The following is a 27,500-nucleotide window of genomic DNA, read 5'->3' on the forward strand; positions in this document are numbered from 1 at the left end:
CTGTGGGAGTGGGCTGGGTGTGTTGGGAAGTTCCACTGTGGGAGTGGACCAGTAACTGTGGGAGAGGGCTGGGTGTGTTGGGAAGTTCCACTGTGGGAGTGGACCAGTAACTGTGGGAGTGGGCTGGGTGTGTTGGGAAGTTCCACTGTGGGAGTGGACCAGTAACTGTGGGAGTGGGCTGGGTGTGTTGGGAAGTTCCACTGTGGGAATGGACCAGTAACTGTGGGAGTGGGCTGGGTGTGTTGGGAAGTTCCACTGTGGGAATGGACCAGTAACTGTGGGAGTGGGCTGGGTGTGTTGGGAAGTTCCACTGTGGGAGTGGACCAGTAACTGTGGGAGTGGGCTGGGTGTGTTGGGAAGTTCCACTGTGGGAATGGACCAGTAACTGTGGGAGTGGGCTGGGTGTGTTGGGAAGTTCCACTGTGGGACTGGACCAGTAACTGTGGGACTGGACCAGTAACTGTGGGAGTGGGCTGGGTGTGTTGGGAAGTTCCACTGTGGGACTGGACCAGTAACTGTGGGACTGGACCAGTAACTGTGGGAGTGGGCTGGGTGTGTTGGGAAGTTCCACTGTGGGACTGGACCAGTAACTGTGGGAGTGGGCTGGGTGTGTTGGGAAGTTCCACTGTGGGAGTGGACCAGTAACTGTGGGAGTGGGCTGGGTGTGTTGGGAAGTTCCACTGTGGGAGTGGACCAGTAACTGTGGGAGTGGGCTGGGTGTGTTGGGAAGTTCCACTGTGGGAGTGGACCAGTAACTGTGGGAGTGGGCTGGGTGTGTTGGGAAGTTCCACTGTGGGACTGGACCAGTATCTGTGGGAGTGGGCTGGGTGTGTTGGCGTTTGAGGAGGGTGAACGGGTAGGAAGCAGGGTGGTGGTGGTGGAATGGGGGTCATTGGGTGTGGGAGTGTGTGTGTGTGTGGGGGGGGGGGGGGGGGTGTACAGAATCAAGAGAGAGTTTTGTTGTGGGCGTTCTGAACGTCCCATCTTCAGAGTCGGGTCACGTCCAGGCGGGGGGCTGCCCCCACTAGGCAGGCTAGAAGGCTCCCTGCAATTACTTCCCCCTCCTCTGCTCCCCCCCCCCCTCCCATCCCCTAGAAAGAAAGGAAGAAGAAAATGAACAGGTCAACCTGACTTTCTTTCTCTCTTTCTCTCTGTCTTTTTCGCCCTTTTCTTTTTCATGAGATGGCCTCCCCAAACCTCCAGTGCCTGTTTGATGCTATCTGTTTCGCTGTCTCTCTCTGTCTGTCTCTCGTTTCTATACCCGTAGAGTCGGGATGTCTGCTTAGCTTCCTGGCGCAAAAGAAAGCACACAGAGAGGGGTGAGCAAAAGGCCGCCCCCCTCTCCCCCCACCCCCCATCCCCCTCCACCCCCACTTCTGTCCCTGTCCATCAGGCGTGCTGCACTTTTCCCTGTACTCGCCTCCTTTAATCAATCGGAATATTTTATTCACATTCAGGCCTCAGTCCCAACCCAAGCGAAGGAGTGTATACGTATACATTATACAATTAACAAAACAACGTCAGCAAATAAACATATATATATATATATGTAGACAAACAAAACACATGCATCATATTCGTTTTTACGAAGTAGCGACGCAAACACACTCACACACACACACACACACACACACGCGCGGAGGGAGTGGTGTCCCATTTTCTGACAGCTGTGTACAGCAGCACGGCAGATGGGTGAAGTCTAGCCATGTCACTGGGGACAGTAGTGTGTGCAGTTGACTGTCGTCTTGTGTTGTCCACGCTGCTGGCATTGGCGGATAAAAGCCATGACGTGTGTATATATCCTCCTGCCCCTGTCTCCCCCACAACACCCCTCCTCCCTTCAATCCCCGAGTCTCTGTCTGTCTGTCTCTCTGTTACGTGTATGCGCGTGCGTGTGTATGGTGTGTGTATTTGGTGAGAGAGAGAGGGGGGGGGGGAGGAGAGCGAGACTCTGTGTGTGTGTGCGTGCATACTTGTGCATGCCTTCGTGTGTGTGTGTGTGCGTGCCCCCCCCCCCCCTCCCACCCCACTCCTCCAAGCAGTGGTCACAACTGGACAGCCAGCAAAACAAACGGTGGGGTGGGTCTGGTCTGTCCCCTTCAACCCCGAGTAGAAAGGTCACTTTTAGGTGCTGTGCTGTGCTGTGCTGGGGTGCAGTGCGGTGTGGTGTGGTGTTGCGTGTGGCCGTTGTGTGAAGGTGTGAGCACGCCTGACGGCCTAATGAAGGGCCCTGAGTCGTGTCGGTGGTCACTGGTGTGATTGATCGGTCCGTGCTCACTCGTCCTGTCTGTCACCTCGCGTCGCTTGTCTTCCACCTCTGGGAGTCGGTGCAGCGTGAATCAAAAGCGTCAACGACGATGACCACGACCGTGACGACGATAGCCGCTTTTGGTCAGAAAACAACAAAACATTGGTCAGTGTTCAGTCAGTGCCTAACCTGTCGTGTTTCGGATATTGTGGAACTTGGGAGGGGTGGGTTCGGGCTGGGGGTGATGGTGGGAAGGGGAGGAGGGGGGGGGGGGGGGGGGGGGGGGGGGGGGGGGGGCAGGCGAATGTGATTATGATCATTGTTCGATAAGGATTTGCAGCAGGCTATCGAAATCTCGAAATAAGATAAAGGAAGGGGGAAGAGGGGAGGGGAGGGGTTGAGTTGAGTTGCGACTGCAGTTGAGTTATTGCGAAACCGAGAAACACGCAGTCTCTTTCTCATTTCTAGAAGGAGCGAGCACTGTATAGCGCTGTGTGGTTGTGAAAGATTGATATCTCCACTTTTATCGCTGGTTGCAGTGGAGCGTTACGACTGGGACTGTAGTCGGTAAAGGTGTCCATGGCGTGTCTGAGGCACGTGAGGGCTGGAGGGATCGACTGACATTTAATGGGCTATCCATTAGAGACTCTCTCTCTCGCTCTGTGTGTGTGTGTGTGTGTGTGTGTGTGTGTGTGACAGGGAGAAACAGAGACAGAGAAGGACATTGACATTATTAATTTTATTGCCAATTGCCCATTTGGCTTTTATGCCAAACGGAAGGGATTTTCACGAGAGAGAGAGAGAGAGAAGGAACTGCGATCACTTTAACGAAACAAGAGTTGGAGCAGCATAATCTCTCAGCGCTTACTGAATGCTGACAAGCCGACCCACAGCGAAATGGACTGCTGACATCGGTCCTGCGGTAGGTAGGGATGGTGGGGTGGGGGAACAACGGGGGTAGGGGTTGGGGGGCGTTCTCGGAAAACCCGGAAGTTTATGTTTGCAGCTGTAGTAGTCATGGGGGGGCTTGGGGGGGGGGGGGGGGGTCGAGTGGAGACAGAGGAAGTAGGCAGGAAGAATTCCAATTCCAAAACAGTTCCTATCGTGCCCCCTCCCCGCCACCTGTCCTACCGTGTTACTTCTTCTTGTAGACTGGAAGATGGACTGTCAAAGAGAGACTGAGACAGACAATTACAGAGAGAAAGAGAGAGAGGGGGTGGGGAGTGTGTGTGTGTGTGTGGGGGGGGGGGGGGGCGTGTTGGAAGGGGGGGGGGTGGGGGGCAAAGAAAACAGCAGCACTTATCCGACCTGCTTGCTGGCTAGCTTTCTGGCGAAACAAGGGAAAATACTACAGGGAGTACTTGACGACCGGTTCGGGAGAAACAGGAGGGCAGGCACATCGAGAGTGCCGCTGTCTGGTGTCTGGTATAGACGACCCTCTGTTCATTCTCTCGGGAATCATACCCGCCAGATGCACCTCCCCCCCTCCACCTCCCCTCTCCGCTCCGCATTCCCCGCTGTGACTTGTTGTTCAGCCATACACCCGAGAGATGGCGAGTTGTCCCACTGTGCCAGGGTAGACAAAGACACGAGAGTGTGAAGAAAAGCATCGTCATATGATGTGTGGTAGAGTTGTACAGGGTTCTGGAAGGCTGGGGTTTGGGAGGGTGGAGAGAGAGAGAGGAAGAGGCCAGCCAGTACAGGGCAAACACGGGCGGTAGTAATTCCTTCTGTCATTCTCTGAGAATCGGGACATCACTGGTCCATGTTGAAATGCCAATGTAAGTACAGGCTTGCGGGGAGAAAACACAAACAAACTGACAAAGGAAAATGGGATTGCTAATCGCTGGTGACGTGTTGGGCCTGAACCACCCATTGAGGTCAGTGATTGATGTGGAGGAGGGGGCGGGGGACGGGGGGGGAGGGGGGTGGGTAGGGGCAGGAACGGTTGACGACCTGGAAAGCACTGGCAGGCAACTCTTTATTAAGTTGTTTGAGACTGAGGGAAGAAAAACTGGCTGCTTTCCCCACGTGCACTTCTTTGTCACTTGTGACCATAACTCTTTCCTTCTCTTTCATGGATTCTCTCTCTCTCTCTCTCTCTCTCTCTCTCTCTCTCTGTGTGTGTGTGTGTGTGTGTGTGTGTGTTTGGTTTTATTTTCTTTGTTCGGTTGAATCTTTGTGTTTCCTCATCTTGTGATTCACGGGCAGCGTGGTAACCCCCTGAGTCATGGTGTAAACTTTATATTTTTCTATTTCCTTTCTTTATCACAACAGATTTCTCTGTGTGAAATTCGGGCTGCTCTCCCAAGGGAGAGCGCGTCGCTACACTAGAGCGCCACCTTTTTTTTTCTTTTTTGTCCTTGCGTGCAGTTTTCTTTTTAATTTGTTTTTCGTATCGAAGTGGATTTTTCTACAGAATTTTGCCAAGAACAACCATTTTGTTGCCGTGGGTTCTTTTACGTGCGCTAAGTGCATACTGCACACGGGACCTCGGTTTATCGCCTCATCCGAATGACTAGCGTCCAGACCACCTCTCAAGATCTAGTGGAGGGGGAGAAAATATCGGCGGCTGAGCTGTGATTCGAACCAGCGCGCTCAGATTCTCTCGCTTCCTGGGCGATCGCGTTACCTCTAGGCCATCACTCCATATATGTGCTAACATGAGTATTAAATGAAAGATTTGGAAACTGGCATCCCCCACTCTTAGCAGGGCCCCCACCCCAAGATGACATTTATTGGAAACGAAGACATCTGGCCTTGGACTTTAGTGTGTGTGTGCGTGTGTTTTGTTTTGTTTTGTTTCGATTTTGTTATTACCCACCGCCACCCACTCACACCCTTACCCCCCCAAAAAAAGAACAACACAGCCCCCCCACCCACCCCCAAGCCCCCCCCTCACCCCATAAAAAAAAGCCCCGCCACCCCCACCCCCCACCACAAAAGCAAACCAAGCATGAAGCCCTGACCTGTGAACTCGTTGATGATGGAGAAGGGCATGACGATGAGGGAGACGAGCAGGTCGGTGACGGCCAGCGACAGCAGGAAGTAGTTGGTGACGTTCTGCAGGCGCCGCTCCAGCGAGATGGCCAGGATCACCAGCGTGTTGCCCCCGATGCCGAACACCACCAGGGGCGCCAACAGCAGGATGCCCCAGTTGAAGCGGTCCTCCTCGCCCCCGGGCCCCTCTCCCCCCGCCTCCCCGGCCCCCCACACCGTCATGTTGAGCTGCAGGGAGCCGTTGCCCCAGCTGCCCCACAAGTCTCCCCCTCCCACACCTCCAGGGAGGTAAGGGTTAGCGTTCACCACCCCTCCTAACCCTGGGTAGTGGGGCTGGTAAGGGTTGGCCTCTACCACCACCGCCGGGTAACTGTTCGGGTACGGGTGGGCGACGACGTCGTCCAAGACCGTGGGGTAGGTGGGGAAGGGTGGGTGGTGGGGGTGTTGATTGTGGTGGGGGTGGGGGTCCGCAGCGGGGTAGTAGGGGTGGGGGTGGCGGGGGCGGTCGGTGGGCAGCACCACCACCTGCCTGACGTGCTCCTCCTCCTCTGCCCCCTTCCCCCTCCCGCCTCCCTGCAGGAGGTACTGGTCTGGCGAGGGGAAGGGAACGTCGGGCTGAAAGACAACGGCCTGGCCCCCAAGCGGTACCCCACCTCCTCCCCCTGCTTCAGCCCTGTGGGCACCCATGTTCCCGCTGTCACGGCCACTGCCGGGGATGGGGCTGAAGGCGCTGGTCTGAGGTGTGGCTGTCACAGGGTGGTGGCGTGGGTGGTGGTGGTGGTGGTGGCGGTGGTGGTGAGGGAGGTGGGAGGAACGGGAGGTGGTTGGGTGGAGGTGGAGAGGGAGGGAATCGTTGACGGTCATGCTGGATCTGGGCCAGTGCCGATCCGGGGCTGTTAGGAAGAGGAGCGAGGCCCGGTGGTCATGGTGTTCTTCTCCTCCTGCTTTCCTCAACAGGCGTCTGGTGTCACGAGCTCCTCCCGGCGTTGGGGTTGAAAGGGGTTGTTAGGGGCGTGGGGGTAGGGGGTGGATGGGTGTGAAGGTTTTGTAGTTGTCACCGACCAGCTGTATGTAGCGTGTCTGCCACAGGAAATCGCAGCAGAGGTGCTGTGTGATGTGTAGATAGTGCTGTGTGATGTGTAGATAGTGCTGTGTGATGCGTGTGCTGTGTAGATAGTGCTGTGAGTGACGGCACCTCCTATGGGGCACGTTGAAACAGTGAACCCCGACAGAAAACTGCCGTGCTGAAGAAAGCCAAATGTCGCCTCTGTGTGGACTACTGCTTTCACTTTTAGCACTGCTTGTCCACACTTTTTCCTTCACGTTTCACATTTCTGAAGACCGGAAACGTTGACTTACTCCACCGTGTGTGTGGTGTGTGTGTGTGTGTGTGTGTGTGTGTGTGTGTGTTTGTGTGTGGTGTGTGTGTTTGTGTGTGGTGTGTGTGTGGCCACCACAGCAGTTACTGCATGTATCCCATGATGAACATCCCTGAACGAATCAGTCGGGAGGAAACTGAATCAGAAGAACAAAGAAAATAAAGAAATAAAACTACACACGAGATGGGACAATCCAGATATCGAACGAACTATTGATATGTCCAGCAGATTATGCAGGCACCAACGTCATCCGACGGTGGAACAGGTTAAGTCGAGAGGCAACTTACTACATACATACCCAGAGCACCCGAAGCTCACAGACACTGGAAGTCTCACAACAAACACGTTTCGTGGACCTGCCGGCAGCACCATCACTTGTTGCAAAGAGCAGACCCTGCCGACGAAACGGCGACGGGGTGAAGGATTGTCGGTGAACGGGCGCTGGAAAAAGAGCAGGGGCCTTAGGTCCGCTGAGAGAAGCAGCGTTGTGGCGGCATCACATCACCAGCGTTTCCAACATGATGGAGCTACCACCACCAGACAGCCGGCAGGAGAGAGTGCGTCCCTCGCTCTGTCGACATCACTGTCCTTGTGTCCGGCTGGGGCGCGGGGTGTGGAGGGTGGGGCTGGGGGTGGGATGGTGGTGGATTATGAGAGGAATGGACCGACTCTCCGCCAACAGTCAGCGTGGTGTGATGCGAGGCCTGCGTTCAGGCGCAGTGTTTGTGGCGGTGGCTGGTGGGGTACCCCCAAGACGGCACCCGAGGACTGTCGGCGAGAGATGCCACCCCGTGTTTTAAATGGAAAGGTCAGGGTGCTGCTTACTGCTACGACTTAGTGGTGGTTATGGGTCTGGTGGGGCTGCTACTGTTGTTGTCATAGCTGAGCTGCGGGGGTGGGGGGGGGGGAGAGCTGGGGAGGCGGGGGGCGGATGGCTGGGTCCTTTGCTCCACGCGGACTGCAGTCTTGCTGCTTGGAGAAGGGGATGGGGGGAAGCAGAATGAAGCGTTGTTTTGAACTGTTTTACCCCCTGGCTGTTCTCTCTCCTCTCCTGGCAATGGCAGCAGAGTTCTCTCTCTCCTCTCCTGGCAATGGCAGCAGAGTTCTCTCTCTCCCCTCCTGGCAATGGCAGCAGAGTTCCAGAAGTGTATGACGGTGTCCTGTCCGGTCAGAAGGGACGCGGGGGTTGGAGGGAAGGCGGGGAGCTGTTGGCTAGACCTGCGGGCTGTTGGTAGTGGTCAAGACGTGTGGTCAGTCAGTTGTATGGCTGTGGCGGCTGCGTGGCCGTCGGTGTGTGTGGCCGCCGTGTGGTCTGCTGCTGGCTGTGGGAATTGACACAACATGGTCACAACTCGTGTTCACTGTATTGCTGCGCAGTGTACAGACTTATTGCGTGCTCGCGCTCACACACACACACACACACACTCTCTCTCTCTCTCTCTCTCCCTCCCTCCCTCTCTCTCCCCCCCCTCTCTCTCTCTCTCCCTCCCTCTCCCTCTCTCTCTCTTTCTCTGTCACCTGAGGAGGGAGGGAGAGAAACGAAAGGAAAGAAAACCAAAAGCTTGAAATCCAAAGACCATCGGCCCATTTCGAGGGGACCTGAACAAGAACATTACAATAGTAATCATGTACAAAGAAAAAAACCTCACCAAACGGTATATCACTAACAGCAAGTGCAGTTTATTTTAAGGCTTGAGAGAGAGAGAGAGAGAGAGAAGCCGTTCATTCCCATTGATCTTTCAGTAACTTGCACAAGTAGCTTCTTCTCTGTCTTTTTTCTTCAGTCGCTTTACAAGTGAGCAGAGATGCTGCAGTTTGAAAAAGACCGAGGTAATTGAGTATCACTTTACAGCTTCCTGTATGGTTGACATTTTACCTTCTTTCTTACTTCGCCTCCTGTTTTTCCTTTCTTTCTCTCTCGCCTTTCTTCTTCTTCTGCTTTATCGTTTCTGCTGACTTAAAGTTTTGAGCGGAACTCGAGCCAGTTATTCGATTTTTCTCACTGGCCGTCTTAGTGTTTTCTCTGTCGGTCTGTCTGTTTGCCTCTGTCTCTCTGGTTTTTCTGCCTGCCTCCCCCTCTCCCTGTCTCTCTCCTCCCCCTCCTCCCACTCTCTCTCTCTTTCCCTTGCCCATTCCTAACAAGTCTTTCCGATTCATTGCCGTTGCAATCGAATCATCAGTCTGCCTGTCTCCCGCCTCCTGCCCCCCACCCTCCTGCTTCTCTTCCCCCCCCCCCCCCCATCCCTCCCTCCTTCTCTCTTCGTTTCGCTATCTTCCCTCGCCATCCTGTCTGTCCACCTCCCTCCCCCCGCTCTGTGTGTGTGTGTGTGTGTGTGTGTGTGTGCTGTTTTTGTAAGCATTACATTTGAGTAAGTGCTTGCTCTCTTTATGCAGTTCAAAGCCTGTTCTACTGGAAAATGAAGATGTTATGGGGACATTACTTAATGCGGAACATACCATGTTCTACTGGAAAATGAAGATGTTATGGGGACATTACTTAATGCGGAACATACCATGTTCTACTGGAAAATGAAGATGTTATGGGGACATTACTTAATGCGGAACATACCATGTTCTACTGGAAAATGAAGATGTTATGGGGACATTACTTAATGCGGAACATACCATGTTCTACTGGAAAATGAAGATGTTATGGGGGATATTACTTAATGCGGAACATACCTGTCGTCTGTTGGGGAGGGGCCAGTTGGGGGGGGGGGGGGGGCGGATGTGGGAACGTTTTGCTATTGATTTGGACCGGTTGACTTTTAGCGTCCAATGAATCAGTGACTTATGCGTGCATAGTTACTACTGTCAATGACTTGAATGATTGATTCAGTCTCTTGGATTGATGGATTGAAACTGTTCAACAAAGGGACTGAGTGGTCTTCGCTCTGAACCATCCCAAATCCGCCTCCACCCTTCCCAACATCCCCACGTTTCACCCCCACCCCTCCCCGTTCATTCCCTTCGGCCCGCCTTTGTCAGTTTCTTTCTGACAGTGCCTGGCGTCATAACTGGTTACAGGTCTGTATTTTTCGGCGTTATTGATTGGCTGAAACTCTTGAATAAACAATCATGACGTGGTTGAAAGCCTTGATCAAACCGTCATTGATTGGTTGATGCACTTGAATAAACTCTTATCGATCGGTTGAGGCGCTTGAATTCGCCTGCATCGATTGGTTGAAGCTTTGAAAATAGCTGCCTTAGATTGGTCGAAACCTCGGAATTAACGGCCATTATTTGATGGAAATGTCTGAATCGGCAAGTATTGATTTGGTGCACATTTGTGTCCAACATACAGAGGCGACCCCCCCCCCCCCCCCCCCCCCCCCCCCCCCCCCCCCCCCCTCTGTGTGTGTAAACAATTTGTATTATCAATTCAAACGTCTCTTTCGAAAGGGGATGTTGGAGCCAAGTTTTATGGCGATAATAGGAGGCAGGTTTAATGCAGATGGGACAGAATACCTTAAAAAATCAAAATGTCTGGAAAAAAATAATTGTAAAGACTACTCAATCGCAGCGCTGAAATGTATTTGAGAACGCGCATCTGTTATTGTTATTATTTTGAAAAACAACTCATATTTGAATAGAAGGAGGTCGGGAGAAGTTAACAAACGTTTTTGCCCGATTTTTGGAAGCATTCCAGCAAGAAGAGGTGCTTTCTGGTTGGAAAAGGAACGCCAAAGAAGAAGGCATGTTAGTTACCCACTAGGGAAAACTGAAAGTGAAGGAGAAGGCAGGGGCAGTTAACTAAGCGAGCTTGTTCCCGTTGACGAGGTTACGTGCACGCCCCCTTTGCATGGTCTTCATCATCGACGAGGTTTGGCAGGTCGTCAGGGCTTGTGTGTCTTAGGTTTAAGTTCGAACCCCCCTCTCACTGGACTTGGTTACGTTTGTGTCAATGCAGTGTTAAGGGGTGAGGGTGTGTGTGTGGGGGGGTGGGAGGGGTGGGGGGGGGGGGTCACTCAGAAGTTATGCGTTCGTATCCACGGAATGAGGTTCTTTTTTGTTTGTTTGTTTTTGTGCGTGGTTACGCCTTTGTTATTGTGGCGTTTGGCACCAGACTGCCTCCCTCCCTTGACAAGTTGTGATCATGCGACAGGTTACACTTACAGGCTGTCAACTCTGGTTACTTGTAAACTTTGTGGAAGTCAGCGGTAGCGCCGTGTCGAAAGAAAGATCTTCTCTCTTGAGCCCACCCCCACCCCCCCACTCTTAGCCCTTGCCAAAGTCCCAACCTTCTCCCCCTCCCCTCCGTCCTGTCTCACCCCCCTTCTCTTTTCTCTCTTTCGCTCTGTCGGGTTGGGTAGAACTTCTGTGGATCATGCCGCTTCTGGCGGAGTGTGGACGGGAAACGGTAACTCAGTTAACTAGCCAGCCAGCAGTCGACAAGGCGTTGTTATATGAGGGAAAAAAGATGGTGTGTTGCATGCAGCCTAACAATCAGTTGCTAACAGGCTGACAGGGAGGGGGAGAGAGACAGGGGGAGGGGGGGGTAGGAGTTCTTGCAAAGTTTAGGTCTGAGTGGTGATGGTGAATGTATGAGTGACTTGGTCTGAGTGGTGATGGTGAATGTATGAGTGACTTGGTCTGAGTGGTGATGGTGAATGTATGAGTGACTTGGTCTGAGTGGTGATGGTGAATGTATGAGTGACTTGGTCTGAGTGAAGGTGAATGTATGAGTGACTTGGTCTGAGTGAAGGTGAATGTATGAGTGACTTGGTCTGAGTGAAGGTGAATGTATGAGTGACTTGGTCTGAGTGAAGGTGAATGTATGAGTGACTTGGTCTGAGTGGTGATGGTGAATGTATGAGTGACTTGGTACATGGTCTAAGTGGTGATGGTGAATGTATGAGTGACTTGGTCTGAGTGGTGATGGTGAATGTGTAAGTGACTAGGTCTAAGTGGTGATGGTGAATGTGTAAGTGACTAGGTCTAAGTGGTGATGGTGAATGTGTAAGTGACTTGGTCTGAGTGGTGATGGTGAATGTGTAAGTGACTAGGTCTAAGTGGTGATGGTGAATGTGTAAGTGACTAGGTCTAAGTGGTGATGGTGAATGTGTAAGTGACTTGGTCTAAGTGGTGATGGTGAATGTGTAAGTGACTAGGTCTAAGTGGTGATGGTGAATGTGTAAGTGACTTGACAGGGTTCGTCGTAACAGATTTGTTAGGCTCGGTTTTGTCCACTTGGGTAAAGCCCTGTGTTAGCATCCCAAATTCAGGCAGTTTGCCTTCTTGTTAGATTTCTCGCTTATTTTATGTGCGATTTTTGATTTTTGTATGCTTGTTAATCACTGTAAGTCATTTAACTCTTCCTTGATTCATCGATTAGTATGCCGTTTCATATGATCAGTTGGGTTTTTTGTTTTGTTTTTTTGGGGGTTTTTTGGCCGTGTTTTGTTTTTGTTGATGTTCAGCTGTTGTATTTTACGCCATCTGTGTTCTCTCTGTCTCTCTGTCTTTGTATGTCTGTGTCTCTCTCCCTCTCTCGTTTGCTGCCATTCTTTTTCTTCATCGGTAATGAGGTGAACACACACACACACACACACACACACACACACACACACACACATAACGTCAGGAGTATAAATATACATACATGAGGTTGAAAGGCTGCTGACATTTAGTTCTCCCAGCAATCTCCCGGAATACCAAGTATCGGGGAGAGAGAGAGAGAGAGAGAGAGAGAGAGAGAGAGAGAGGATGTGTGGGAAACGTGGAGTGGCACCATTTTCCATTGTTCCTGACTAGACAGGTTGGACCGGCAGTCATTGACTTGGAGGAGGAGGGCGGGAACAGCTCTCAGACGTAAAGCACGTCCACGCACGGAGAGGTTTGCGATGCTCGGAAGATTCAGGTCATTGGAGCTGAACGCTATTTATATACCTGTTTAGAGCCTTTTGATCGGATGTGGTTGATAATGCTGATTCGTTTTAAAAATTCACCACTAACATACGGAGAGATTTTAAGATTGTAGGATTCGGTTTGTCTGTCTGTCATCCTCTCTCTCTCTCTCTCTCCCCCTCTCTCTCTCTCTCTCTCCCTCTCTCTCTCTCTCTCAAGATCAGAACGAGATCAGACACAATATGAACAGAACTGTTTGATTGCGCAAATGATTCTGACCATTTGGAAACATGCCAGATACCTGGATCTGGACAAGGAAATTATTTTATTTCGTTCTCTCTTACACAGTTATACTTATAGATCATCATTATGAAGAAATTCAAACAAGGCGATGATAAATCAGTGTGTGTGTGTGTGTGTGTGTGTGTGTGTGTGTGTGTGTGTGTGTAATCGATTCCTATCACTGAAGTGGGAAGCTAACCTTTCAACCAATGTAGTCTCTTGTGAGTTAACCTTCCCTTATTGTCCACACCTGGACGTGTATGGTGTTGGCAGCATGTCTGTCAGTCAGTAACGGAAATGGATACCTCCTCTATGTCTGTCTGTCAGCAATGACCGTGGGTAACTTCCCCCTAGTGCTCTCTTGGTATCAGCGTGAAGAGAGAGAAAAATAGACACACACACACACACACACACACACGGACGGACGGACAGGTGGATGGATGGATGGAACAGAGGCAGGAGTGGAGAAGTTTTGTACCCAGTTTTCAACAACAACAATAATAGATCCTAAGAAGGTGACTTCAGTGTCCGAATAGCAGCAGTCTTTTTTTTCTTTTTCTTTTTTGTTTTGTTTTGTGGTGGGGATCCGTGATGCAATCTGTGCGGCCCATTTCCTTCAGTGCTCCTCATCTCCCCCGTCCCCCTCCACCCCTCCACCCTCTCTCTCCTCTCTCTCATTCTCTCCCTCCCCCTCTCTGTCGCTAAAAAGAAAAGAAAAAATGAATAAATAAAAGATGATGATATTAAAAGATAAAAAGTGCTGAATCAGTTTTCATTCCCCGTATCCATTTTATCCCATGGAGCCTTTTTTGTGTCTTGATGTTCTTCTCTCTCTCTCTCTCTCTCTCTATCTCTCTCTGTATATGTGCGCGCGCGTGTGATAAGGATTTACACACACACACACACACACACACACACACACACACACATTGTATATGAAAACTAAAGATTCAGCGAATTGTCTCCCTTTTAGTGCCCTTGTTTCGCTCCACTATTACAAGACATGTAGACTTGTCAATGACTATTGAATTCGCAGTGAATAGGCTTTGTTATAACCCCCTCCCCACTTCTTTTTATTTCTCAAGGAAAATACTGTAGCAAAAAACAACAACAACAACAACAACAACAACAAAAAACAACAACGAACAAATCAAAACAAAACAAAAAAAAACAAAAAAACAACAACAACAAAAAGCAAACAAACAAACAAAAAAACAACAACAACAAACAAACATAAAGATAATAATAATGAAACAAAAGATACAACAGTACAATAATAACAATACCAACCGCTTAAAAAAAAAAAATCGCGACTTTGAGCAAGTCACCACGTGCACAAATGAACCATTATTCTCCACCGTGATGCACACCGGTGTAGGACCATACACAGAAACCACCCACACAGTACTTCCAGCCAGTAAAATCCACTATGAAAATTCTTGAGGTGGGGAGAGGGGTTGGGGGGGAGGGGGGGGGGACTGAGTCACATCACAAAACAACACAACGACGAGGCAGGCGAAATGAAGATCTATCAACGAAGAAGGTAACTGTTGAAGAAACAATCACGTCTTTAAATATAAAGAACCTATTTTGAAATGTGTTTTTTGCTGTTCGGAAACCGTGGGCACAAAATCCAAGCGGCGGAGAAATAAATGCGAGAAGAAGAAAGACAGGAAAACAAAGTCACGCGGATGAAAAACAATGACTGGCAGGTTGAGAAAAAAAAGAAGTCTCAGAAAAGAAAGAGAGAAAGGGAGAAAAAGAAATTGAAAACAAAGTAAAATGTGATCGAAAACAGACTGCAAGGTGCAAAAAAACAAACTGAACAAAGTAAAATGTGATCGAAAACAGACTGCAAGGTGCAAAAAAACAAACTGAACAAAGTAAAATGTGATCGAAAACAGACTGCAAGGTGCAAAAAAACAAACTGAAAGCAAAACGACCAAACCAAATAAAGTGAAATCAAATAAAGCTCCGAGGATGGTAAAACAACACCCAGACAAAAAAAACAAAACACACACACACACACACACACACACACACACACACACACACACAACAGAAAAAGAAGAAGAAGATGATGAAGAAAAGAAAAGAAAGCAAACAAACCTATAACAAACTTTTTTTTCTGGTCGATACACTGAAGGCTGACAGAATCCACCCAAAGCACAGCGAACGGCTGTCTGTCTTGTCAACTCAGCTAACAACGGTGTGTGTGGCAGTAGTAGTAGAAACCGGGAAAGAAAAGAAAACTATCCTCCTCTTCAGCCTCCCACAACACTTTGGTATGATGGAGTTGGGTCGATCTATGTGTGCGTTGGTGGGAACTGGGTGAAACGGAGGGAAAGAGAGAGAGATGACCAATAGACAACCGCGGGCCTCCCCCCAACTGACAGAAGTTGAGGGAGGGAGGGAGGGAGGCAAACGGCCTGTGGGGGAAGTGAACGCCAACACCACGCTGCTTGTGTTGCTGCTCCTGTTGCTTTCCCAGCCTAGCCCCGCCGTGTGTCGTGCCTGCCCTACCGTCTGCCTGCCAAGTGAAAGAGGCGAAGCCAAAACCGTGGGAGATGACGACGATGATGATGATGTTGTTGGAGGAAGAGAGGGGCGGTGGTTGTTGATGGGGGTGGGGGTGGGGAAAGAAGAGGAGGACCACTTCCTACTTCTTCCTCCTCCTCCTCTTCCTCCTCCTTCTCTTCCACCTTCTGCCTCCACACGCTGCGCTGCGCTTGCTTTGTTCGGCGTCGTCGTCGTCGTCGTCATCGTTTCGCGCCAGTGGCGTTTCTACAGGGCTGAGCGCGCGCTGCTCACGTTCATGAGTGAATGGCGGCGGCTTCCCCGACTCTCCGTCCCACCATCCCTTCTCCTTCTTCTTCTTCTTCTCTCTTTTTTCCCCTTCTTTTTTCTCTTCTTCTTCTGATGCGCTTTCGGTTTACAGATTTCCCTAAGCGGTGGCGGCTGGAGGCGTCGAGGGGAATCTGAGAGAGAGAGAGAGAGAGAGAGAGAGAGCGTACGAAATTTTATTTCAGGGTATTGAGATAAGTACACTAACAAAAATGCTTTTTTTCCCACCCAGTCCTGCGGTACAAAATTAGGAAAGAAAAGCACAAGAAAAAAAATAATAAAAAGAGAAAATTGAAATAAGAAGAGAGGAAAAGAGAGAGAGAGAGGGGTGGAGAGAGAGAGAGAGGTCAACTTGGAGAAGTGAGTGATTGTGCTGACGCTGTTCAGTGATGGCAGAGGAAATGAGGGTGAAAAAAAAAAGTGACCGATCGATTGCTCCACTGATATGTGCACAACAACTGAGACGGAAATAGAAACGGCCCAGTTGGTCACAGAGGTAGTCGTCTGCTGTTAACAAGCGCTACCGCATTTAGATGACCGTAACGTACCCAGTGATACGCTCACACGCTGAAAACAGAACTTGAGAGAAAATACATATCCGCCTCTCTCAGTTAAAACAGATACCACTTTTATTTGTGACTTTCTTCTATCCGAAGTTGTTGGCCCCCCCGCGCCCCCACTCCTTTTTTATATATAATATTTTTTTTTTTTTTAACTGTAATTTTTCTCGGACTCCCAGACCATCACGTCGTTCGTCCGTTTCCTTCAAAGATTTTGTTTTTCACAGTATAGCCCCAGAAACAATCATTTTCGGATTTCCAAGCACTTCGCGAGTCACAGTATAGCCCCAGAAACAATCATTTTCGGATTTCCAAGCACTTTGCGAGTCACAGTATAGCCCCAGAAACAATCATTTTCGGATTTCCAAGCACTTCGTGAGTCACAATATAGCCCCAGAAACAATCATTTTCGGATTTCCAAGCACTTTGCGAGTCACAGTATAGCCCCAGAAACAATCATTTTCGGATTTCCAAGCACTTTGCGAGTCACAGCATAGCCCCAGAAACAATCATTTTCGGATTTCCAAACACTTTGCGAGTCACAGTAATTAGAAAAACAAAACAAAACAAAAACAAACAAAACAACAACAACAGAAATTCTGGTTGTCACTCCCACCCCACCCCCACACCCCACCATCCCCACCCATGACCCCAATCCCTCTCAAACTGCCATTCTTTTTCTAGACTGCTTCCCACTTTGGTGGGAGGCTGACCCTGACCCTATGTGCAGTCTGCGATCGCTTTACCTTCCTCAGCGTTTGTGTGTCACACGTCTGCGATTGTTTTAACTGCTTGGATGCTGTTGTCCTTATGTAGGTAGAAATCTATCATACATTCTCAGTTGTTTGTTTTTCGTTTAGGTTTTTTTTTTATAGTGTGTGTGTGTGTGTGTGTGTGTGTGTGTGTGGAGGAGGTGGTAGGGGAGCACAAAAAATGAGATTGATAAAAGTGGTGTTTACTTACAAACAAAACCCATTTGACGCTTTATCCAGTGAGATGCAACACAATACGTGCAGTACAGTACAATACAATACAGTTAACACTGGATCACAAGTCCTGACACCGCCAAACACACCGGTTCTGCCACGTAGTGCCTCTACATCTCCCACACAAGGACCCCGGCCAGGAGTAAGGACTGCCACAATACCATGCCAAAACTGGGAGACTCGAACCAGATGACATTAGTAGTTCATTAACAAACACAGAATCAGAAGTACCACCAACGCCTAACCGGGTCTGCCACACGGTGCCTGTACCTCTCCCACACAAGGACCCCGGCCAGGAGTAAGGACAATGTCGACAGACTGTCAGTTTGCCATTTCCTGCGCAGATGGTACCCACTTCCGGCTGCCTTGTTAGCCGTCTGTGGCACGCTCCACTCCCGGGGGTGGCGATATATGGCCCCGGCCACCGTGACAGGTCGTTAGGCAGTGTCAGGTAGGGAGGGGGGAGGGGAGCAGGGCTGTGTCGTTTGGGGGTGGGGTGTTCTCGAGACAGGGGGAACAGGGGTGGTGGGGGAGGGAGGAGGGGTTGCAAACACCCTGTGTGGTTTGCATGTCCTCCGAAAGTGACTGCAGGTCCAACCTGTCTAGTCAGGAACAGTGGAATATGGTGCCACTCCACGTTTCCCACACATCCTCTCTCTATCTGTGTGTGTGTGTGTGTGTGTGTGTGTGTGTGTACCACTCTGTTTCAGCTAATACCTCAGTACTCTCATCCACACCCTTTCTCTCTCAGAAGTGACCTCTTCGTCTGTTCTTTTCACGAACTACTTGGCTCCCCAGACACATTACCACCACCACCATCATCTATTATCATTATTATTATTATTTCTACTGCCATTACTATTACGCTGATTATAGCACGTCCTGGTAGTGTTAGCGCAGTGTTATAGAGGTCCCGTGTCTCCCGCATTCCACAGCTGGTAATCTCCAACGACCACGATGATCTCCAGAGGTGGGTGGATGTTTCACGTTAAACCCCAATGTTTCCGATGTGACGACCGAAGTCAGTCAGCCATGACAATAAATTTCATTTCCCGCTGTGTAAAAGGACCGGATGGTGTGGTGGGTACCTCTGAACAGTTACTGTGTGCCGTGGTTTGGCATTGTGATGGTGTGGTGGGTACCTCTGAACAGTTACTGTGTGCCGTGGTTTGGCATTGTGATGGTGTGATGGGTACCCCTAACAGTTATTGTGTGCCGTGGTTTGGCACTGTGATGGTGTGGTGGGTACCCCTAACAGTTATTGTGTGCCGTGGTTTGGCACTGTGATGGTGTGGTGGGTACCCCTAACAGTTATTGTGTGCCGTGGTTTGGCACTGTGATGGTGTGGTGGGTACCTCTGAACAGTTACTGTGTGCCGTGGTTTGGCACTGTGATGGTGTGGTGGGTACCCCTAACAGTTATTGTGTGCCGTGGTTTGGCACTGTGATGGTGTGGTGGGTACCCCTAACAGTTACTGTGTGCCGTGGTTTGGCACTGTGATGGTGTGGTGGGTACCCCTAACAGTTACTGTGTGCCGTGGTTTGGCATTGTGATGGTGTGGTGGGTACCCCTAACAGTTACTGTGTGCCGTGGTTTGGCACTGTGATGGTGTGGTGGGTACCCCTAACAGTTACTGTGTGCCGTGGTTTGGCACTGATGGTGTGGTGGGTACCCCTAACAGTTACTGTGTGCCGTGGTTTGGCACTGTGATGGTGTGGTGGGTACCTCTGAACAGTTACTGTGTGCCGTGGTTTGGCATTGTGATGGTGTGGTGGGTACCTCTGAACAGTTACTGTGTGCCGTGGTTTGGCATTGTGATGGTGTGGTGGGTACCTCTGAACAGTTACTGTGTGCCGTGGTTTGGCACTGTGATGGTGTGGTGGGTACCCCTAACAGTTATTGTGTGCCGTGGTTTGGCACTGTGATGGTGTGGTGGGTACCCCTAACAGTTATTGTGTGCCGTGGTTTGGCATTGTGATGGTGTGATGGGTACCCCTAACAGTTACTGTGTGCCGTGGTTTGGCACTGTGATGGTGTGGTGGGTACCCCTAACAGTTATTGTGTGCCGTGGTTTGGCACTGTGATGGTGTGGTGGGTACCCCTAACAGTTATTGTGTGCCGTGGTTTGGCATTGTGATGGTGTGGTGGGTACCCCTAACAGTTATTGTGTGCCGTGGTTTGGCACTGTGATGGTGTGGTGGGTACCCCTAACAGTTATTGTGTGCCGTGGTTTGGCATTGTGATGGTGTGGTGGGTACCCCTAACAGTTACTGTGTGCCGTGGTTTGGCATTGTGATGGTGTGGTGGGTACCTCTGAACAGTTATTGTGTGCCGTGGTTTGGCACTGTGATGGTGTGGTGGGTACCCCTAACAGTTACTGTGTGCCGTGGTTTGGCACTGTGATGGTGTGGTGGGTACCCCTAACAGTTACTGTGTGCCGTGGTTTGGCACTGTGATGGTGTGGTGGGTACCCCTAACAGTTACTGTGTGCCGTGGTTTGGCACTGTGATGGTGTGGTGGGTACCCCTAACAGTTACTGTGTGCCGTGGTTTGGCACTGTGATGGTGTGGTGGGTACCCCTAACAGTTATTGTGTGCCGTGGTTTGGCACTGTGATGGTGTGGTGGGTACCTCTGAACAGTTACTGTGTGCCGTGGTTTGGCACTGTGATGGTGTGGTGGGTACCCCTAACAGTTATTGTGTGCCGTGGTTTGGCACTGTGATGGTGTGGTGGGTACCTCTGAACAGTTACTGTGTGCCGTGGTTTGGCACTGTGATGGTGTGGTGGGTACCCCTAACAGTTACTGTGTGCCGTGGTTTGGCACTGTGATGGTGTGGTGGGTACCCCTAACAGTTATTGTGTGCCGTGGTTTGGCACTGTGATGGTGTGGTGGGTACCTCTGAACAGTTACTGTGTGCCGTGGTTTGGCACTGTGATGGTGTGGTGGGTACCCCTAACAGTTACTGTGTGCCGTGGTTTGGCACTGTGATGGTGTGGTGGGTACCCCTAACAGTTACTGTGTGCCGTGGTTTGGCACTGTGATGGTGTGGTGGGTACCCCTAACAGTTACTGTGTGCCGTGGTTTGGCATTGTGATGGTGTGGTGGGTACCCCTAACAGTTACTGTGTGCCGTGGTTTGGCATTGTGATGGTGTGGTGGGTACCCCTAACAGTTACTGTGTGCCGTGGTTTGGCACTGTGATGGTGTGGTGGGTACCCCTAACAGTTACTGTGTGCCGTGGTTTGGCACTGTGATAGTGTGATGGGTACCCCTAACAGTTATTGTGTGCCGTGGTTTGGCACTGTGATAGTGTGATGGGTACCTCTGAACAGTTACTGTGTGCCGTGGTTTGGCATTGTGATGGTGTGGTGGGTACCCCTAACAGTTACTGTGTGCCGTGGTTTGGCACTGTGATAGTGTGATGGGTACCCCTAACAGTTACTGTGTGCCGTGGTTTGGCATTGTGATGGTGTGGTGGGTACCCCTAACAGTTATTGTGTGCCGTGGTTTGGCACTGTGATGGTGTGGTGGGTACCCCTAACAGTTATTGTGTGCCGTGGTTTGGCACTGTGATGGTGTGGTGGGTACCCCTAACAGTTATTGTGTGCCGTGGTTTGGCATTGTGATGGTGTGGTGGGTACCCCTAACAGTTACTGTGTGCCGTGGTTTGGCATTGTGATGGTGTGGTGGGTACCCCTAACAGTTACTGTGTGCCGTGGTTTGGCATTGTGATGGTGTGGTGGGTACCCCTAACAGTTACTGTGTGCCGTGGTTTGGCACTGTGATAGTGTGATGGGTACCTCTGAACAGTTACTGTGTGCCGTGGTTTGGCACTGTGATGGTGTGGTGGGTACCCCTAACAGTTACTGTGTGCCGTGGTTTGGCACTGTGATGGTGTGGTGGGTACCCCTAACAGTTACTGTGTGCCGTGGTTTGGCATTGTGATGGTGTGGTGGGTACCCCTAACAGTTACTGTGTGCCGTGGTTTGGCACTGTGATGGTGTGGTGGGTACCCCTAACAGTTACTGTGTGCCGTGGTTTGGCATTGTGATGGTGTGGTGGGTACCCCTAACAGTTACTGTGTGCCGTGGTTTGGCACTGTGATGGTGTGGTGGGTACCCCTAACAGTTACTGTGTGCCGTGGTTTGGCATTGTGATGGTGTGGTGGGTACCCCTAACAGTTACTGTGTGCCGTGGTTTGGCATTGTGATGGTGTGGTGGGTACCCCTAACAGTTACTGTGTGCCGTGGTTTGGCACTGTGATGGTGTGGTGGGTACCCCTAACAGTTATTGTGTGCCGTGGTTTGGCACTGTGATGGTGTGGTGGGTACCCCTAACAGTTACTGTGTGCCGTGGTTTGGCATTGTGATGGTGTGGTGGGTACCCCTAACAGTTACTGTGTGCCGTGGTTTGGCATTGTGATGGTGTGGTGGGTACCCCTAACAGTTACTGTGTGCCGTGGTTTGGCACTGTGATGGTGTGGTGGGTACCCCTAACAGTTATTGTGTGCCGTGGTTTGGCACTGTGATGGTGTGGTGGGTACCCCTAACAGTTACTGTGTGCCGTGGTTTGGCATTGTGATGGTGTGGTGGGTACCCCTAACAGTTACTGTGTGCCGTGGTTTGGCACTGTGATGGTGTGGTGGGTACCCCTAACAGTTATTGTGTGCCGTGGTTTGGCACTGTGATGGTGTGGTGGGTACCTCTGAACAGTTACTGTGTGCCGTGGTTTGGCATTGTGATGGTGTGGTGGGTACCCCTGACAGTTATTGTGTGCCGTGGTTTGGCACTGTGACGAATCGCAAGCAGATTGAAACGGATCTCAGACTGGCAGTTGTGCATGTCTTTGGCTCGGTGTGGACTGACGGAAGCAAGGCGCTGTCTGTCCTGTTCCTGCGTGGGGGCCGCGGGCACTCAGGGGTACAGCTGCGGCGTGGTCTGAATCAGTGAATGGGACAGTGCTGGAAGGTCGGAGCGCAAAACGTTTTCGTTCGGCAGAGTTTAGCGCCTCTGTCTCTCTGTCTCTCTCTGTCTCTCTCCTCTCTGGCTACCGCTTGGAAAAGTCTCAACGCCCTGTGTTTCTCGTTTTCTGTCAGTCTGTATGTGCGTGTGTTCGTCTCTTACTCTGCCTGCCTGTCTGTCGGTCTGTGTCTCCTCCCCCCCACGCCCCCTCTCTCTCTGTGACTACTGTAAGGATATGTCTCAACCCTCTCTGTTTCTCCTTTTTTCTGTCGGTCTGTGTGTGCCTGTGTTTGTCTGCCTGCCTGTCGGTGTCTTCTCTCTCTCTCTCTCTCATTATTATTTCATAGGAAAAATCTTAAACGCTCTCTGTTTCTCCTTTTTCTGTCGGTCTGTATGTGCCTGTGTTTGTCTGTTTGTCTGTCCGCCTGTTTGTGTCTTTCCCCCCACCTCAACTCTCTGTCTGTCTGTCTCTCTTCTCCCTACCCCCCCGCCCCCCCCCGCGCCCCCACCCTACCCCCTCCTAGAGTATTGAGTTCCTTGTCAATCGATCCTGCTGTCTGTTTTCTATCAGATTCTCGTAAAACCTCTGCATCAGCCCCCTCACCACCCCCATCCCTATCCCCACTGCCCCCGCCCCGCCCCGCCCACCTGCCTCTCCCCCCCCCACCCCCCGGCTCTTTCGGTCATGCAGACTGTTGGCCCCCTGTGCATTGTGAGCAGTGTATACCATGGGTGTACTGGGTCTGTGTACATAGTCTTTCATCTCCCCCAGTGCCGCTCTGTACTGCCTGTACTTTTTTTCTTTTCACTGTTCATTGGATGTATGTATATATTATGTATTGTAATCCATGAGTAAACTACATCTGCCGTACATATGCTTTCACCCCCCCTCCCCCCTCCCCCAGGCCTCACGAATTGGGTCTGTGGTACCGTGCGCCCGCTTTTATGTTGCTGTGGAAACCAGGACAGTGAACTGTCATCGCCGTGCCTCTTTCATCAGTACTCTGACAGTGCTGCTGTCACTGACCGACCGACCTTTCTTCTGTTCTGTCTTTCTTTCAGTTGGGACAGTAGTCACACAAGGGCTGAAGGCAGTTGGTACAGCAAGAAAGGAATTTTTTTTTTGGGGGGGGGGGGGGTGTGGGGGGGGGGATTCTTATTTTCCTTTTCCTTTTTCCTTCTTCACCACTTCCAGCCTTGCCTCTGTTTTCTGGTTGGTTTGTTTTTTCCAGCCGATCGCGAGTGGAACATTGGGTTGGAAAAAGGAAACAAACATTGATAACAGTAACAGCAGTCACCCCCAGACATACATTGATAACAATAAAACATTGATAACAATAACAGCAGTCACCCCCAAACATACATTGATAACAATAACAGCAGTCAACCCCAAACATACAAACATTGATAACAATAACAGCAGTCACCCCCAAACATACATTGATAACAATAACAGCAGTCACCCCCAAACATACATTGATAACAATAACAGCAGTCACCCCCAAACATACATTGATAACAATAACAGCAGTCACCCCCAAACATACATTGATAACAATAACAGCAGTCACCCCAAACATACATTGATAACAATAACAGCAGTCACCCCCAAACATACATTGATAACAATAACAGCAGTCACCCCCAAACACATTGATAACAATAACAGCAGTCACCCCCAAACATACAAACATTGATAACAATAACAGCAGTCACCCCCAAACATACATTGATAACAATAACAGCAGTCACCCCCAAACATACATTGATAACAATAACAGCAGTCACCCCCAAACATACATTGATAACAATAACAGCAGTCACCCCCAAACATACATTGATAACAATAACAGCAGTCACCCCCAAACACATTGATAACAATAACAGCAGTCACCCCCAAACATACAAACATTGATAACAATAACAGCAGTCACCCCCAAACATACATTGATAACAATAACAGCAGTCACCCCCAAACATACAAACATTGATAACAATAACAGCAATCAGCCCCAAACATACATTGATAACAATAACAGCAGTCACCCCCAAACATACAAACATTGATAACAATAACAGCAGTCACCCCCAAACATACAAACATTGATAACAATAACAGCAGTCAACCCCAAACATACAAACATTGATAACAATAACAGCAGTCACCCCCAAACATACAAACATTGATAACAATAACAGCAGTCACCCCCAAACATACAAACATTGATAACAATAACAGCAGTCAACCCCAAACATACAAACATTGATAACAATAACAGCAGTCACCCCCAAACATACAAACATTGATAACAATAACAGCAGTCACCCCAAACATACAAACATTGATAACAATAACAGCAGTCACCCCCAAACATACAAACATTGATAACAATAACAGCAGTCACCCCCAAACATACATTGATAACAATAACAGCAGTCACCCCCAAACATACAAACATTGATAACAATAACAGCAGTCACCCCCAAACATACAAACATTGATAACAATAACAGCAGTCACCCCCAAACATACAAACATTGATAACAACAGCAGTCACCCCCAAACATACATACATTGATAACAATAACAGCAGTCAACCCCAAACATACATTGATAACAATAACAGCAGTCACCCCCAAACAAACATTGATAACAATAACAGCAGTCACCCCAAACATACATTGATAACAATAACAGCAGTCACCCCCAAACATACAAACATTGATAACAATAACAGCAGTCACCCCCAAACATACATTGATAACAATAACAGCAGTCACCCCCAAACATACAAACATTGATAACAATAACAGCAGTCACCCCCAAACATACATTGATAACAATAACAGCAGTCACCCCCAAACATACAAACATTGATAACAATAACAGCAGTCACCCCCAAACATACAAACATTGATAACAATAACAGCAGTCACCCCCAAACATACATACATTGATAACAATAACAGCAGTCACCCCCAAACATACATTGATAACAATAACAGCAGTCACCCCCAAACATACATTGATAACAATAACAGCAGTCACCCCCAAACATACATTGATAACAATAACAGCAGTCACCCCCAAACACATTGATAACAATAACAGCAGTCACCCCCAAACATACATTGATAACAATAACAGCAGTCACCCCCAAACATACAAACATTGATAACAATAACAGCAGTCACCCCAAACATACAAACATTGATAACAATAACAGCAGTCACCCCCAAACATACAAACATTGATAACAATAACAGCAGTCACCCCCAAACATACAAACATTGATAACAATAACAGCAGTCACCCCCAAACATACAAACATTGATAACAATAACAGCAGTCACCCCCAAACATACAAACATTGATAACAATAACAGCAGTCAACCCCAAACATACATTGATAACAATAACAGCAGTCACCCCCAAACATACAAACATTGATAACAATAACAGCAGTCACCCCCAAACATACAAACATTGATAACAATAACAGCAGTCACCCCCAAACATACAAACATTGATAACAATAACAGCAGTCACCCCCAAACATACAAACATTGATAACAATAACAGCAGTCAACCCCAAACATACATTGATAACAATAACAGCAGTCACCCCCAAACATACAAACATTGATAACAATAACAGCAGTCACCCCCAAACATACAAACATTGATAACAATAACAGCAGTCACCCCCAAACATACATTGATAACAATAACAGCAGTCACCCCAAACATACAAACATTGATAACAATAACAGCAGTCACCCCCAAACATACAAACATTGATAACAATAACAGCAGTCACCCCCAAACATACAAACATTGATAACAATAACAGCAGTCACCCCCAAACATACAAACATTGATAACAATAACAGCAGTCAACCCCAAACATACAAACATTGATAACAATAACAGCAGTCACCCCAAACATACAAACATTGATAACAATAACAGCAATCAGCCCCAAACATACAAACATTGATAACAACAGCAGTCACCCCCAAACATACAAACATTGATAACAATAACAGCAGTCAACCCCAAACATACAAACATTGATAACAATAACAGCAGTCAACCCCAGACATACAAGCATTGATAACAGTAACAGCAGTCAACCCCAAACATACAAACATTGATAACAATAACAGCAGTCAACCCCAAACATACAAACATTGATAACAATAACAGCAGTCAACCCCAAACATACAAACATTGATAACAATAACAGCAGTCAACCCCAAACATACAAACATTGATAACAATAACGGCAGTCAACCCCAAACATACAAACATTGATAACAGTAACAGCAGTCAACCCCAAACATACAAACATTGATAACAATAACAGCAGTCACCCCAAACATACAAACATTGATAACAGTAACAGCAGTCAACCCCAAACATACAAACATTGATAACAATAACAGCAGTCAACCCCAAACATAAGGAACAGGAAAAACGTGGTAGTTCATTTGTGTGTGTGTGTGTGTGTGAACGCCGTGCCACAGCTTGTACAAGGAACACCACTCCTGTCATGTTCCGGATACAAATCAGAGGCCGACTGATTATTGGCTTCCTTCTGGTTCGACACCCCCCGATGATTTTATCACGATAAAAGAAACGAATTAAATTTATCACCGTCAAAAACATGATTAACTTCATCACTGTCAAAAAATGTATACACTTTTATCACCGTATCTTATCGCTCGCCCAACACCCCCACCCACCCACCCAACCCCCCCACCCCCTGCACCCCAGTCTCACCCTCTTCCATGCTTTTGTGGCTTCAAGTGGAAAACATATTGAGAAATCATCCCAGAATACTCTTCTTACCTTTAAAACCAGTCTGCTTTATTTCTGTAGGTGATAGTGGGTAGGTTGTGGGTGCTCGGTTCCTGAACTTGATTTTGTTTTGCTGACTGATATTGGTTATTTGCACACCATGAGTAATATGTTTCAGACACAGATCTGAGCATCAGTCTTTGTTGTATTCTGAGGCAGAGGAAAATGCCGAATAAAGATTCGACACAGAAACCACACGGTTTTGCGACGCAAAAGCGATTCTTGGCAAATCTAAATTTTGGGAGTTGGGGAAGTAACTCGAACAGTGCGACTCTCGAAAGGGTCAGAATTTCACTCGAACATAATAAAGTGGATAAAGTTGATTTCCACGGAGCCTCATCGAATACCATCCACATCAAGCATATCGCTGGATTTAGATACGTCAACAGCTGGGTAACACAAATTAGGACAGTTCTCTGCGAAACTGGTTCGGATATCTCGCCGTCTCTCTTCAACGTTGTCCTCTTCAAGCCCTTTGCTTTTCTCTGGTCCTCAATATTCCCCCCTCTCTTTCCCAACGATCTCTCTC

General features: G+C 49.0%; 2 protein-coding genes across 2 annotated transcripts in view; one reads left to right on the forward strand and one right to left on the reverse strand.

The window, feature by feature from the left end:
• LOC143275648 (D(2) dopamine receptor-like) overlaps positions 1–15,280 on the reverse strand; it is a 29,754-nt gene extending 14,474 nt beyond the window's left edge. The window contains exons 1-2 of the mRNA XM_076579899.1: positions 14,866–15,280; positions 5,218–7,949 (exon numbers count right to left, since the gene is read on the reverse strand). Coding sequence (XP_076436014.1) covers positions 5,218–6,112 — 895 coding nt within the window. The 5' untranslated portion in view covers positions 6,113–7,949; positions 14,866–15,280. The remainder of the gene's footprint in view (positions 1–5,217; positions 7,950–14,865) is intronic.
• Positions 1–27,500, forward strand: part of LOC143275647 (26S proteasome non-ATPase regulatory subunit 1-like) — a 231,624-nt gene that overhangs the window by 181,747 nt on the left and 22,377 nt on the right. The window lies entirely within an intron of this gene.

The sequence above is a fragment of the Babylonia areolata genome, chromosome 30 (genome assembly GCF_041734735.1).
Source record: "Babylonia areolata isolate BAREFJ2019XMU chromosome 30, ASM4173473v1, whole genome shotgun sequence".
NCBI lineage: Eukaryota > Metazoa > Mollusca > Gastropoda > Neogastropoda > Buccinidae > Babylonia > Babylonia areolata.